The 15292-nt window shown below is 45.5% G+C and overlaps 1 protein-coding gene across 3 annotated transcripts; it reads right to left on the reverse strand.

The window, feature by feature from the left end:
- Positions 1-1392: 1392 nt before the first annotated feature.
- On the reverse strand, positions 1393-12807 carry LOC115095100 (histone-lysine N-methyltransferase SETMAR-like). Of its 3 annotated transcripts, none has more exons than XM_029608359.1 (2): positions 12765-12807; positions 1393-2880 (listed from the first exon to the last, which is right to left on the reverse strand). In XM_029608359.1, exon 2 carries the CDS (start codon positions 2734-2736, stop codon positions 1834-1836), a length of 903 nt encoding a protein of 300 aa, XP_029464219.1. In that variant the 5' UTR covers positions 2737-2880; positions 12765-12807; the 3' UTR covers positions 1393-1833. The 3 variants fall into 3 exon arrangements, with proteins under 3 accessions (XP_029464219.1, XP_029464211.1, XP_029464207.1); XM_029608351.1 differs by lacking the exon at positions 12765-12807 and adding an exon at positions 12545-12758; XM_029608347.1 differs by lacking the exon at positions 12765-12807 and adding an exon at positions 12449-12758.
- Between the last annotated feature and the right edge of the window lie 2485 nt (positions 12808-15292).

Here is a 15292-nt window from a genome sequence, read left to right on the forward strand (position 1 = left end):
CCTCAAAGTGTGGGAATAGTCCTTTTCCAAGGGATGCAAACATCTTCACACAGCTACCCAAAGAATTATAGAGAAAAGAAATCCCTTTGTTCGGAGACACAGAAGTAATGTAATGTGTAGATGACCCATCTAGATGGAGATCATGAATAGTATTGAAATCTCCTCCCAAAAGATCAGCAGTAGGAGAATACTGCATAAGAATATCTATTTTCACAAAAAAAACTGAGTATATGAACATTGCCTAGAACTATCAGTTTCCCCAATAATAGCCCTTCTGTAAAAATATACCTCGCTGCAGGGTCTTGTATCTTATTTATTAAATGGAAAGAGAGCAAGCAGCGAAGGAGAATAGAAACCCCTCTCTATGTAAGCCCGAGGATGCGAAAATACTTGTCCTACTCAGCCCTTTTGCAATTTGTGATGTTCTGTATCTGTGAGCTTAATTTCTTGCATAAAGTCTACATCTGCTTTGAAGTGCTTCATGGCATGTAATAACCTAGGTTAACAGCAAGAGCTATCCCACACCCATTCCACTGCACTACCGTGTGCTCAGGCTAGCTCACATGTTAACCTGCAGTTGGATCCACATCCATAACCCCTGCTGCAATAAGAGGATCAGAGCGTTTAAAATACATGTCCAAACCAGCACATATGTAATAGCACACATCACATGTAAATGCCATGTTGATGAGGCTATTAACTGGTACCCCCTTTATGTAAAAAATAACCTGCCCCTGACTCACACATTTTAACCTTCAAAAATTAACACCAGGCTCAGAGCCGGCGTTATATCTTGGAGGAGCCCCAAAAGTTTAACAGAAAAGCAGAAAATACTGCTTTGCTGTGGTTCCTTCAACTTAATAACATTGCAATATTAAATCAGAACCACCCCAGAAAGCAGCAACATGAAAATAAAAAAAAAAGGTCTTGACAGCGGTCAGGTTAGGAAAACGAACCCACACACAACCACTTCTCCTACACGCCAGAACGCAGAAGAGGTGCTAGGGACACACAGTTTCCCCTAGCGCCTCTGTTTTAATGCAGCGGCTCATTAGCCTACTGCATCGCGCACCCGGGAGAAGTGGATGGGCGCACGTTAGGAAAGCAAGCGCTCCAGTCTTGAGCTCCTGTTTTTCCTGCACGGATATTGCATCAGCCTGCAAGTTAGTAAAATAATTGAACGTGCTAGAGGGTAATGTGTGTCAATATCAAGCTGCTCAATATCAGTTTGTCAAACTTCCAGGAGGTGTTTCCCAGCCTAAACACCATCCCCATTTGAATGCTATCGTACTCTTAAGTGGATCTCTGTGACTTTGGTTAAGAAAGTCCCGTCCCAAGTTGCCTTCCCCCTCCTCTCCCCCCCCCCCAGCCCTAGTCAAACCCCAAAATTCAAGATGTCTCTCCACAGGGAGGATAGGGCACAATTATATGTGCCAGGCTGCCATCCCCACAATTTAACTTCTTTATACACTTATCAAACAAACAGAATGTATTACTAGGCATTAAGAATATATATTTTTTGTATATTCCTATGTAAACTTAACATAATACTGTGGAACCTTAAAGTCAGAACCCATCCGGGCCTTCAAGATGGGTTTCCCATCCCCTCAATTAAATCCATTGAAAAACAAGCTTTCGCAAGAAGCTGTGCATACAAGTACTGTATCCATCAATAGTGTAATCCCAATCATGACTAAAATATTATTTAAACCTAACTTGTGGTATCCCAGCTCAATGAAATGTAGAAATTCACATTTGGAAGATAGGGCCAGGTTTATTTCTGGAAATAATAATGATGTTTCTAACATTGTAGATCCAGCCCAGGATCTGTCACTAGAGATGTATATTCTTGGACCTCTGTGCGGGATACAGTGAGGCATCATATGGCAAAAAGCCTCGGCATGAGCAGGCTCCACAGTAACATCTCTTCCTTGGTTCACTCCTCTCTGCAGTTTCTGATTCTTTTCCCACTGCAGAGGGGTTATGGAACTTTCCAGAGTAATCATAGCTTAGCTCCTCGCCGGATGCCACATCCCGTGCTGCATACAGTGCGAGTCGGGGCACCGCTGAGTGGATTCGGACCGGCACCATGAAGAGATTGGGCTCGCAAGAATGATTAAGGAACCTGCCGATGTTCCCAATATAGGTAGGATCCACAAAGGTTTCTGTCATTTGTCCGCCATGGAAATGCTCCCTCAGCACAATAATGTAATTGGAATCAGAGGGCCTCTGTAACCGTACACGCCTGCAGGCCTCACGGAAACCTAGAATTTCCCCAGCGTATTCGCACACAAATTGCCCCACAGAAATAGGCTCCAGTGTGCGCAGGCCCCATCCTTTCTGGCCTGTCTGAAAGACCTGAAGCTGAACCTGCAAACCCCGTTGTACTACTCGGTTGGGACAAGAGTCTCCACACTTGCACATGATGTTGCATTCAAAAACGGGCTTGGCGTGTCTGACCTCGCTTCTGTCGATAATTAGCCGCAGCTCACTGTAGTTAGCACTGTGACGCAGGCAAGGGCAGCTGTCAGGGAGGCAGACTGTGCCCAGACAGTCACATCCTGGGAAGCTGATCTCTGTAGGGTCCAAGTCTGCCCCAGCTCCAGCCACATGTTCTGGGGTGTACTGAAACAATGGTAGCTCGTCACTCAGCAGGGAAACAGGCCGGGCTTCCAGTCCTTGGCACAAGTCACTGCAACCCATCATGTGTGCTTGGCTAACCGTGGCAGACTCCATCCCCAGGTGGCACCTTTGTGTGTCTTGGCTTCTTTTATAGCTGACACCAGAATGTGTGAACAACCCTCAACTCGGCAAGCACACATGGATCCTGCGGAGAGTGATCTGGGTTGGGACAGAAGGAAGGAGCAAGTTCTTCTAATTCTGTAAAAAAAAAAAAAAAAAGGAAAACCACAAACCTAGCAAAGCATAGACATATATATAAAATATATTTTATACATCAGGAAAAGGGATGTACTTGTACTGTATTTATATAGAGGAGATAGAAAAACCTAATGGTTGGAATAATGAATGGGAACCAGGAGTCCTCAGTACAAGTCCTGCTTTTGCCAAAGTTGCTCATTGTGACTGCAAGTAAGCCATTTTCTCTCTCGCTGTCACAGGCCTGCACTTAGAACGTAAGATCTTCAGGCCAGGCAGAAATTAATGGGATGTCTATCATGTTGTACAGCACCCATATAAGTGTAAAACCAAATGTATATCATCACTGAGTAATTAGTTTAAAATGCAATATAGAAAAAAGGTTACCGATCAATTTCAGAATTTTAAATTTTTTTATGCAGAATTTCCCCAAGAATACTGTAAAAGTACATCATGAGGCCCGGCCCCTTGTTCTAGACTTCGGTCCCCCAGCTTTCTCCACAAGCCAGTCTCAAACCCACCCTTCTGTCCTAATCATAAAAGTTATACTTCCAGCTCTGTCCCTCATTCCACATTTAACACCCCCCTCCCCCTCCCAGCTCACTCTCCCTCATTTCTCTATCCCAGGCTCAACACCCACTCCAGCGCTCTCATCTCCCCCCCATCCCCCCTCACTTCTTCCCTCCCATTTTCCAGAGGATGTGGCAAAAGCTATTAGTGTAGCTGTGTTTAAAAAAGGTTTGGACAAGTTCCTGGAGGAAAAGACCTTTAACAATTTTAAGGAGGACTTGGGGGAACTCCACTGTTTATCCCTGGGATAAGCAGCTTGGATTCTATCTTCCCCTTGGGATCCTGCCAGGTACTTGGGACCTGGATTGGCCATGTTGGAAACAGGATTCTGGGCTCGACAGTCCTTTGGTTTGACCCAGTATAGTAAGTTTTATGTTCTTATGTGCTTGCAGACTGACTCAAAAGTGTGGGGAGGCATGATATGGTACCCCTCCCCCAACTTGATACCCAAAACAGTTGCCCTTCTTGCCCACCCTGCACCGGCTTTGGGTACGAGTATGGGTACTGGTAAGTTGCGCCACAAGGTGAATTCAAATGACTTGTTATTGGCAAAGCAGCCACACGGGGTGTAGGAAATCTGAATTGGGAAGCTAGCCTGTGGGTTGAATTAAACGGCCTCTTCCACCTAGAACCTAAACCTGCCTGTAGGTCATCAGTGTGCACCCTGCAGCATGAAAAGGACGGCAGTAGAGATTCGGGAAGGTTTGTTGCATGAAGTAAACAGGTTAGGTAGGCTGAATGGGCGAGAAAAGCCTACAAGTGTTTCAGTTTGGTCACAGGGCATTGCTAGGAATTCTGGGAAGGGCTAATGATCTTAGCAAGCGGAACGTTTCCCCAGCAACCCATTTTCTCCAGCAGGGAAGACCTTTTGGGAACCAGTCTGTGCTTATTCATTGAAATTTCAGCAATTTGAAAGATTTGTTCGCTGTCTCAGATGCTGGTGTTGTCTTGATGGTACTTTTATTTTTGTCAGGTCGGTTTAGAGGTTTGAGTCCATGGTTTTCCCCGAGAGAAAACACTTTTCTGTACAAATGGAACTGGAGCATGTTTCAACCCTTCTGCAGAGCAGTAGTCTGGAGTAAGATGAATACAGACATTACCCATGATTGTAAATCAGCAGCAGTGCTGTGTAAATCTGTCCTAAGGACTCCACAGCCTTTGATTTTTTAGAAAATCCACAAAGAATATGCCAGAGACATATTTGCAGGGATTGGAAATCCAGTATGTGCAGATTTATCTCCTGTATATTCAGGGAGGAGATCTTGAAAATCCAACGGGCTTTGGAGTCCCCAGGAGAGGGTTGCCAACTATCCAGTTTTGGACCAGCCTGCCAGGTTTTCAGGCATTCTGTGCTGTATCCCGTCAGATATACTGACCAAACTCTAAAAGTCTACTCAGGCATGAAAAGGGAAATCGTGTCCAACAGTGTAAAACTGAATATCCGAAAGGTGCTAGTGGATACCTGAGGCCTGTGGGTGTTTATATGGAATATCAATTGAAACGTAAAGGGAAGGTAGGTAGAAAGGGTAAGGTAAGAGGCAGTAGGGCAAATCACTGGGGAAAACAGATGATCTTCAGTTTCTGGCTGATGCAGATAAGCTGGCGCATTCTGCACAAAGGTAAGTAGCCACTGCGTCTGGGGATAGGTGCTGCATAGAAAGCCTTCCAGCGGGGGTCCCTGTTCGCTTCCAATGGCCTGTCTCCACGCTGTGCCTGGCTGGGAAGATGGCAATATAGTGGACCATGTGTATGAGGAGAAGGTAAATAACCTTCCTCTGCATGGTCTCAAAGTTGACTGTGGTTATATCCCACAATTTGCTGAGGCTCCTGCACATGACAAGTTGGGCGGGGGTGTCTCTGATGATAGGACCTATACTCCAGTCTGGGGGAGGGGCGATAGAAACCTGGCAAGGACCCCAGGCTGTAGACCCCCCCCCCCCAATAGAGTGGTCAAGCTCACAGATGCCCTAGTTTGGATGGAGCGTAGAACACTACAGGTGTGAGCATAGGTCACACTCATCCGCTGTTTCATTTTGACCTGCAACACCCAAATGACTCTGTTGCCAGACAAGGGGTGTCCATTTGTGGTTGGGACCGGGGTGGGCTGACCTCTCCCTACCCAGAGTGGGGGTATGGAAGGGAGGGGAATTGAAAGGGTAGGCCCTGGGGGGGGGGGGGGGGCAGCCAGCTTCCTCATCACACAGACCATGCACCAAGACTTAAAAAGATCTCTATAGAAAGGTAGCAATGGGGAAAATTAATTTAAGGAGTCAGTTAATGTGAAGAACTTTGTAACACGATAGAAATTAGTGAAACATAGAAATGATGGCAGAAGACCAAGCTTTCACACTTGTTTTTTTTTCTCATACTTATCTGTTACTCTTGGCCCTTATTAGTAACTTTTTGGTTCTATTTCCCTTCAACCCCCGCCATTAATGTAGGGAGCAGTGCTGGAGCTGCAATTAAGTGAAGTATCTAGCTTAATTGGTTAGGGGTAGTAACTGCTGCAATAAGTAAGCTACTCCCACACTTATTTGTTTACCCAGCCTGTGCAATTTAGTCCTTGGTGGTTGTTGTCCGAGTATAAATCCATTTTTCTTCATTCCCCCTGCCGTTGAAGCAGAGAGCTATGCTGGATATGCATTGTAAGTGAAGTATCAGGCTTAATTGATTCGGGGCACTAACCGCCGTAACAAGCAAGCTACTCCCTGCTTTTTTTGTGAATGCAAATCCTTTTTTCTACATTTCCTCTTGCCGTTGAAGCATAGAGCAATGTTGGAGTCGCATTAACCGTGTGTATGTTTATTGAATACAGGATATGTGTGCCATTACATCCAGAGACTATCCTCCAGTAAGGAGATATTGAAATGCCAGTAGGTGGCTCAAGGCCCAACAGAGTCTAGCCTCACCTTCACGGACACCAGCTGGTGGTCCAAGAAGGCTGCCACCTCAATAGCAGTTGAAAGGGTCCATGACATTAAGTAGCTTATAACAGAGCCAGTCAATTCGAGAGCGGATGATTTGTCCCTCCAACACTTGGACATAGGTGCTGGAGGTGGAATCAGCTGGGTGATGCAGCCACCAGACATCAGGAAATACAAGAAAAATAGATGCCTTTGGTCTTTTTCAAATCCTTTATTGAAGTGGAGACGTAAAAGAATGATATAGCTGACTCTGGCCGAGTTTCGCCATTTATAACGGCTGCCTCTGGGGCTTATATGTACAATCATGGACTCTTTGCTAGTGGAAATGGAGACCCGCATCCAGAAGTGGACTGTAAGGAGTATTAACCATTTCCGCTAGCAATGTAATTGTTGAATCCAGGAGCTATTAGATACATTGCATTCACAAAAATATGATTGACTGTACAAGCGATAAGATCTAATATTGTTGCGGATCAAACAGACACAAACAATTAATAATCAAGTACACGACTTGTTCCAAACACCAAGAGTCCATGATTGTACATATAAGCCCCTGAGGCAGCTGTTATAAACAGCAAAACTCGGCCAGAGTCGGGCTATATCATTCTTTTACGTCTCCACTTCAATAAAGGATTTGAAAAAGACCAAAGGCATCTATTTTTTCTTGTATTTCCTAACGGCTTTCTTAGATCGCCTACCTTTGTGTTTTCTGGGGCCACCAGACATCAGCCAGGGAGACACAAGCAACCATCTCCCTCAAGCATGTGACTGAGGCAGTACGATTCCATAGACTGCTATGGTTGAGGCTCTTGAGGGTGCGGTTAAAGTCACTCCCAATCACCACTTCTTCCATCACATCCAAGGTTTGCAATAGGACCAGTAAAAGAACACGAACTTGGCAGCATCTTTGGTCAGTGTGTACACATTGATCGTGCAGCCCTCAACCTGGAGCCGCAAATGTAGCATCGAACCTGGCATGACAGATCGGACTCCCAGCATATCGGCCTGCAGGGACTCCCATGAGCAGGGCTACCACTCCCCCGGCACGTTTGGAGTGGCTGAAAAACGCCCTGCCGTGCACGCCTGTAGCATGCTCTGAAGCAGAATGTATCTCCTACTGGAGACTTACAGAGTACCCTCCCCTCCTGATAAAGAGTACCCAGCTCCTGCGGCGATTATCCCTCAGTCATTGGTGTTAAAAGTGCTGATAGTCAGAGCCATCCTCTGTCAAAAGTGGTTTACTGCAGTGCTGGAGTCCCTCTCCAATTGCAGATGGAACCTTTGTTGTTTAAGCTTCCATTTTTCTTTTAATTGACTATTGCAATGGCCTCTATTTAGGCCTTCCTGACATCACATTGCGTCCTCTTCAACTTCTTCTTAATGTTACTGCTTGATCGATTTCCGGGGTGAAATGATATATGCACCTTACTCTCACACTTACAGAATTACACTGGCTACCCATATAACAGTGCATGGAGTACAAAATGGGTCTCACTGTATTTAAACTCTTACAGTTGGGCACTTGCCCCAGTCAAATGCCCTACTTAAATTATGCCAACCCTCATAACAGCTTATATCCTCTCAGAGAGGCCTGTTTTAGGTCCCTTCTTCAAAAAAGTTCATCTTTTTGTAGCAAAGAATCCACCTTTTCAGTGGCAGCTCCCACACTATGAAATTACTTTCCTGAAGAAGTGCATCTTCTGAATACCTTCCTTTTTAAGAAGGCTTGCTTTTAATCACTACGGGCTTGTTACCTCCCATACTAAGGCATACTCTCAGGTCTATTTGTTTTTGTTTCATCTGTTTTGTTCATCAGTTGTGTGTAACATACAGGTTGATGGTAACTGTTAATCATGTGTAACTTTTTTATGGATGTTTTACTTTGTACGTCACCTAGGCCTTTATTGTGTTAGGCAACTAGCAAATTTTAATAAATCTAAATCTAGAGCTCTCCAGTCCTTTCTTTTTGAGGCAGTCCAATAGGGCTTTCGCAGTAGAGCGAGGCCACTCTAGGTTGGGCCACTTATTAAGAGCCTTGTTCACTCTATTGCTCTGCCCTGCGTGTTCCCGCAAAAAATACTCTATGTTGTGAAGGATAATATGAGGGGAGGAGCCTGGAATGTCTGGCTTCCCATGAGACATCTGGGGCAGAGAACCCTCCCCCAGGAGTACCTGGGAAGACTTATCCTTTGTGGGTTCAGATTGGCCACTTAAGTGGCTCACAGTCACTTTCCAATTGCCTCCTTCCGGGTGTGGCGGAGTTGACAGTGCAACCAGTAGCTCGTCTTATGTTGGAGATCATCAGAACGCTCTGAGGGAAGATCTGGGCAACTATTGTTGTTGTTTGATGATTTGAGGACTGATGTTTCATGATATTTTTCCAATGCTTCATGCATACAGGATCTGCCTTGTTGCAGTTTCCAGTTAAGTTTCTATCTACACATTTTTATTTATACTTTATGGTCTCTTTATTCTGTATTTGGCGAGGGTCTTATGTGTTCGTCATGTGTAAGTAAGGTGAGGTATTCTGCTAGCAGGTAGTTTCTATGTAGGAATTTAGAACAGACTGATTTGTTCTGCTTTCTTAATAGGTGTTTTAGAACCTGGTGTAATATTTACCTTCCCATAGATAAGATTGCTCTTGTTTGAGTGCGTGCAGTCAGTACTGTTTTGTTAATGGAATCTTACTATATTGCTGTCATTCATTCAGTTTACTCAAGGCTGTCCAAGGGCCAAACCCACATCTAACACACATTACAATAGGCCTTATATTATATGGGTTCCAAGTGTCTTTTTTTTGCACGGTTTTCTGGGTGGCACCACATCAGTGCCTGTTTTTCTGTACAACAAACTGATGCCAGCTATAGGTCCCAGCCAGTATCAATTTTATGTACCAATAGGAGGGACAGAACACCTGGGTTGCATTATTGCACAATATAGAATCTGGACAGTAAATTTGGTAAAATAGGTTCATGGGAGTGTCAATTTTGACAGTTTGGATTGTCAGTGAGAGTAGGGGATTTTTTTCCGGCAGCAACAGGGAGTCTGGGACAGAGCCCAAGACTGACAGTTTCTAAAGTGTGTTGGTTAGTGGGGACGACAACAAAAATTGGGTTAAAAAACAAAACACACAGAATTTGGAGGGGGGCAGTACAGCACTTTTTCAACCAGGGTAGCATAAGAACATAAGAAAATGCCATACTGGGTCAGACCAAGGGTCAACAGTGGCCAATCCAGGCCATAAGAACCTGGCAAGTACCCAAAAACTAAGTCTATTCCATGTAACCATTACTAATGGCAGTGGCTATTCTCTAAGTGAACTTAATAGCAGGTAATGGACTTCTCCTCCAAGAACTTATCCAATCCTTTTTTAAACACAGCTATACTAACTGCACTTACCACATCCTCTGGCAACAAATTCCAGAGTGTGGAGGGGGGGGGGGGGCCGGAGAGCAGTGTTTGGTGGGGAGGGAAGAACAAGGAAGGAGGTAAAAACTCTAGCTTGGCTTGCAGCCAAGGACTTGCAAATAAAAGGGGAAAAAGTCTATACTTAAGTTACACAGGCGCTCGTTATGTGCACAGCTTTAGATCAACACATGCAACTGAAGCTTCTGCGAGATGTAAAAAAAAAAAAAAAAAAATTATGCAGGAGTGAGACCTTGGGGTGATTGTTTCGCCGACTTTAGATCATTAGACACTATGTGATAAAGCGATAGCTAAAGCCAGAAGAATGCTGGGCTGCATAATGAGAGGAATATCTAGTAAGAGAAAGGAAGTGATGATCCCCTTGTACAGAGCCTTGGTGAGACCTCACCTGGAGTACTGTGTTCAGTTCTGGAGGCTGTATCTCCAAAGGGACACAGACAGGATGGAGGCGGTCCAGAGGAGGGTGACCAAAAAGGTGGATGGTCTTCATAAAATGACTTATGAGGAGAGATTGAAGAACCTAAATATGTACTCCCTGGAGGAGAGGAGTAGCAGGGGTGATATGATACAGACTTTCAGATACTTGAAAGGTTTTAATGATCCATGGTCAACAACAAACCTTTTATGTTGGAAAAAAAATCAGTAGAACAAGGGGTCACGATTTGAAGCTCCAGGGAAAAAGACTCAGAACCAATGTCAGGAAGTATTTCTTCATGGAGAGGGTGGTGGATGCCTGGAATGCCCTTCCGTAGGAAATGGTGAAGACAAACTGTGAAAGATTTCAAAGGGGCATTGGAAAAACACTGTGGATCCATAAAGGATCGAGGATGGGAATGAAGAGAAGAGCCATGGGGGTGGCTACTACCTGGTGTTTACCACCCTTATTCAATAAGCTAAATGCAACTCCAACATTGCTCTCTGCTGCAACGGCAAGGGGAAATATGGAATAGAGGATTTGCATTCAGACAACAACCAACAAGGACTGAACTACTCAGTCTGGGTAAACAAATAAGCGTGAGGGTAGCTTGCTTATTATGGCTGTTACTACCCTAAACCAATTAAGCCTGATACTTCACTTTGAATGCATATACAGCATTGCTCTCTACTTCAACATCAGGGGGAAATGTGGAAGAGAGAAATTGCATTCAGATGACATCCAACAAGGCATTGATCTGTGCAGTCTGGGTAACCAAGCATTGGGGTAACTTGCTTGATGCAGCAGTTACTACCCTTAACCATTAAGCCTTATGCTCACCTTTGATACAACTCCAACATTACTCTCTGCATCAATAGCAGGAAATTTGAATCAAACAGTAATCAACAAGGGCCCTGAACTTGGTGGTTGGTGAAACATAAGTATGAGAAAATAAATGTGGGAGCTTGCTGGGCAGACTGGATGGGCTGACTGGTCTTTTTCTGCCAACATTTCTATGTTTCTATTATGCAAATGATTTGTGCACAGAAATCAACGCACGATTGAAAAGATTTGCATATCTAAGTGTGGTACAGGGCCTATGTAATAAGCGGTCGCATCCACATTCAAAACCCGTGCAGATAATCCACATACAAAAGCGAACAGGTCTCCCTATTAAGTGAAATTAGAGCCCTGGAAAGTATTAATATTTCAATTAACTGTGCTGCAGAAAACAGGGCAAATATTTTCATGGGTGATAATTCAGAACAATCTTGCCGCTCTTCTGGCCGTGTATCTGTCCGCTAAGGGAAGCACCTACCTCACCTTGTTATTTCGGCGCTGACCTAGGTGCTTTATTTGGTCGTGAACCTATGCTGTCTGGCGCCTTAGCTAAACTGGCCACTCGGATGCAGAGATAGGTGCTCAGCTAGGTGGATTTCAGGATGCTTGGATGCCGACAGACCGCTCCCCCCCCCCCCCCCCCCCGCCCGCGTCAGCAGTGACACTTAACTCGTGCCCTGACCATGGAAGTAAAAAACCCACATTAAAAAACCCAGACTATCAATAGCGTGGCTCCCTGCATTGCCCTCGATTAATCGCCTTGTTTGCATGCCATTAGCATGCATTCGCGCAGGAAAATCCTCAGATCTGTAAGCACGTCTGTATGCGCTTTTTTTCTTGTGCACAAAACCATTACATGCACAGTAAAGTGTGGTGTGTGCATGCGCTCGCAAACCCACGGCAGCTTTGGCGCACCTTATTATATTGGCCCCACAGAAAGCAGTACTTGCAGGGGGGAGGAGGAGCAGTTGGAAAAGAATGTGCTATTACGGATGCCTTAATCAAGCAAGGAGCTGCACATGGGAGGAAAAAAAAACAAACCCCCCACCACCAAAGCCTCCTGTGTTTAATTCACCCAGGGAATAAGGCTTGCCTGACTCAAGCCTCTTTATATGTGGGGAGAAAGAAAACGAAACTTATAGGCTTTAACTCAACAAACATACACTAGGGGTGGAAGCAAAAGAAAAACGCTCTTTTTAAAAATGAAAAAAAGAAAACTTGTTGTGGGACTAGAAAAAGTGGTGTGGAAAAAGCTAATGAAGCTAAGGAGGGAAGTTATTGAAGGGAACAAATTAATCAGGAGTGGGAGAAGGTAGGGGGGGGGGGGGGGGCGGTGGCGGCTTAATCAGCTCCAGAAAAGCAAAGAGAAAACGATTAGTAGATGGAAGGTACAAACCTTTTAGTGGCTGCACCGCTCCCTCCACGTGCCCACCTTCACAGCTCTCCCTGCTGTCCCAGAAGGTATCCCAAGGGGGGGGGGGGGGGGATTTACCTTCTTGTTCTTGGAGCAGGAACGGAGTTCAGCTGATCGGCAGTGCAAGGCCAAAAGGAAGGAGGAGGATAAGAAACCAGACAAGCCTGCCTGTTTCTTTTAGTTGGGGGGGGGGGGAAGGAAGAAGCTAGTGCAGCAGTAGAGGAGAGAAAAAAAAGAGTGGTAGAGATAGTGAAAAAGGAACAGGTGGTCTCCTACAACAGAGCTGCCCACTGCTTACCAGCGCTCCCACAGCCTTTGAGTACAAGGAAGCGAAAGGGAGGGCCCGAACCTATCACAGGAGAGCTGTGCCTTAACCCTGCCCCTTCCTCTTTTCCCGTGCTGTGATTGGTTGTCATAAGGCAAGGCGATTGGGCACAGCACAGTCCTCAGCTCCCATTGGCTCTACCTCTTGGTCCCACCCCCGCCCTCACAACATGCTGGGCTAGGAACCAAGTGAGCCTCCGAGACAGATACAGGCACAGAGAGAGGAGAGAGACAAGAGAGGAGGAAAGGGGAGTTAGACACATGGTGGGGAGCATGGAGGGAGGGAATGGATTCCAAGGTCTCAGCTGCAGCTGTCTGGGAAGTTGCTCTATAGGCTTAGCCTTCCTCTCTCAGGTCTCACTCTGCACCCACACCTTATCAACTTGGAATTTATCTGGTGTTAAACAAGAACCTATTGGTTGCCTGTCCCTCCTGACAGCCATGGATCCCCTCTGTTTTCCCCCCCCCCCCTCCCCCCCTTTACTGCCCAGCATGCTTCTGACCCTCTGGGATCATGTGTGTGAGAGAATGAATGTGTATGAGAGAAAGATAGAGGAGAAAATGTATACCCCCCATCACCTCCTAATAATCCACGAGATAAGAAATAGGAACCAGCTGATTGGTAGGGGGCCCCCTTCTTTGCCTTGAGAGGCAGGAAGATAAGCTGTTATTTGTGTGCAGCCTGTCAGCTCATTATTGCCCTTTAATGCATAGAAGTATGCACTGTTTAGGCAGTTCACTGGCAGGATCTAAAATTTATGCAAATGAGGGATACCTCCTCCCCCCTCCCTCTGCTCTTCAAGTGTCTAGTGCTGGTCTGTGAAAAAGTTGGCAACCCTTACCCCAGGACTATACTTGAGAACTTTTGAGTTGTGATAGACCTGAGATTGCTGTTGATTAGGAGTGGGGAGGAGGGAGAGCAATAAAGTATATCAGCTTTCTTTCTTCGATAATCACCCCCCACTAATCCACATTTTCTCCCCCTCCCCCAGGTCCAGAGATAACCCCCAGCATTCTTCCCCTTCCTTTCTCCCTGACCCTAGCATTTTTTTTTTTTGCATTGTCCCCATAAATCACAGCTTCCTGACTAGTGCACCCTCACTCTACTCTCAGCAAAGTGAGTCCAAGTCCTGGAATCACAGCTGCAAAATGAGTTGAGTGTTGCAGCCCCTCTGCAAATTCTCCCCAAATTCTCTGCTTGCTTACTGAAGGGGGAGTGGCTAGAGGAGTAAACAGAGGGGCCCAGAGCTTTTTATTGTTTCCCCAGAGAAACAGTGATTGATTGATGCAAATTCTGAGTGCCAGGGCAAATCTGAAGAGTTCCCAGGTATGCCCAGGACAGGTTTGGAAGTCCTGAAGGGGAGCAGGGAAAAGCCAGCTGGAAGGAAGAATATGGGGCTCTGGAGGTCGGTCTGCTTTTTTATGGAGTTGTTTTTGGTTTTTTCTTGAGGTATGACTAAAGATTATTTTCTCAGCTTCTGAGCGGAGGAGATTGTTGTTTGATTCCCCATTTCAAAGGTATGTTTTTTGTTTTGTTTTTTTTAAGATTCTCAGGATTATGTTAAGTTTATTATTGCCTTGCTGTTGTGAATTTTGAAATCATGCTGTTTTAAATTCTGCCCAATATCTTCAGTGGGAGGGATGTTTTAACGTTTCTTTAGATTTGGGAATGGTTCCAAAGGACTGAAGACAGGGGGATGTGTTACTTCGCCACAAAGCTATAAGTAAGGAGGAGTCTGACCTTGGTGAGTAAATCAATGGAATTATTGCTAAAACACAGGTTACTACAGTCTCTGGAATCCAGTGGATTACAAGATCCAAGGCAGCGTGGTTTTACCAGAGAATAGGTCTTGTCAGACAAATATACAGCTCGATACAGTAACATTCAGTTGAAGATTTCTCGTCTGTAACGAGCTCGCTGCGCACAATTCGGACGCGTAAGGCAAACCAGCGATACAGTCTCCAGTTTCGCGCGTCCGTAGCGCTTCTTAAAACAGACGCGTAACCCTTCCCCACCCGGCATGTAAATGAACGAATTAGCTGTATAATGAAGGAATTAGCTATTCCCCTCCGATACTGTAACGCGCGCTCAGGTTATCTCATTAGTAACGCACTGTTTTGCCGCGGCCGTAACGTGTTAGTTTACCGCCTCCCCCTAGTAGGAGTTAGGACTGTGAGTCTAGTAACAAATCCATCGACACCGCTTAAGACACTCAAAAACAATAAAACACAATTAAAAAAAAAGCGATACAGAGATGATCGAGAAAATGTAATGATGTGGGACACATAAAACCTGTCAGAAAAAAAAATAAAAATTTTTAAATACCTGTCGGAGGGCCGCGTGGGTCCAGGCGGCCGGCGGCAGCGGGAGCCGGGTGGTCACGTGTTAAATCTAGGCCGCGGGCGGGTGGGCGCCTGTTCCAGGCGGCAGCAGCAGCGGCGGCGGGGGGACACGCGTTAGTTCGAGACGGCCGGTGGGCGGCGGGTGGTCGCGTGTTAAAT

This window comes from Rhinatrema bivittatum, chromosome 1 (assembly GCF_901001135.1).
Source record: "Rhinatrema bivittatum chromosome 1, aRhiBiv1.1, whole genome shotgun sequence".
Taxonomy (NCBI): Eukaryota; Metazoa; Chordata; class Amphibia; order Gymnophiona; family Rhinatrematidae; genus Rhinatrema; species Rhinatrema bivittatum.

Coding starts and splice junctions, on each gene's coding strand:
- LOC115095100 (XM_029608359.1), bottom strand. CDS start 2,736: ATGGAGTCTGCCACGGTTAGCCAAGCACACATGATGGGTTGCAGTGAC.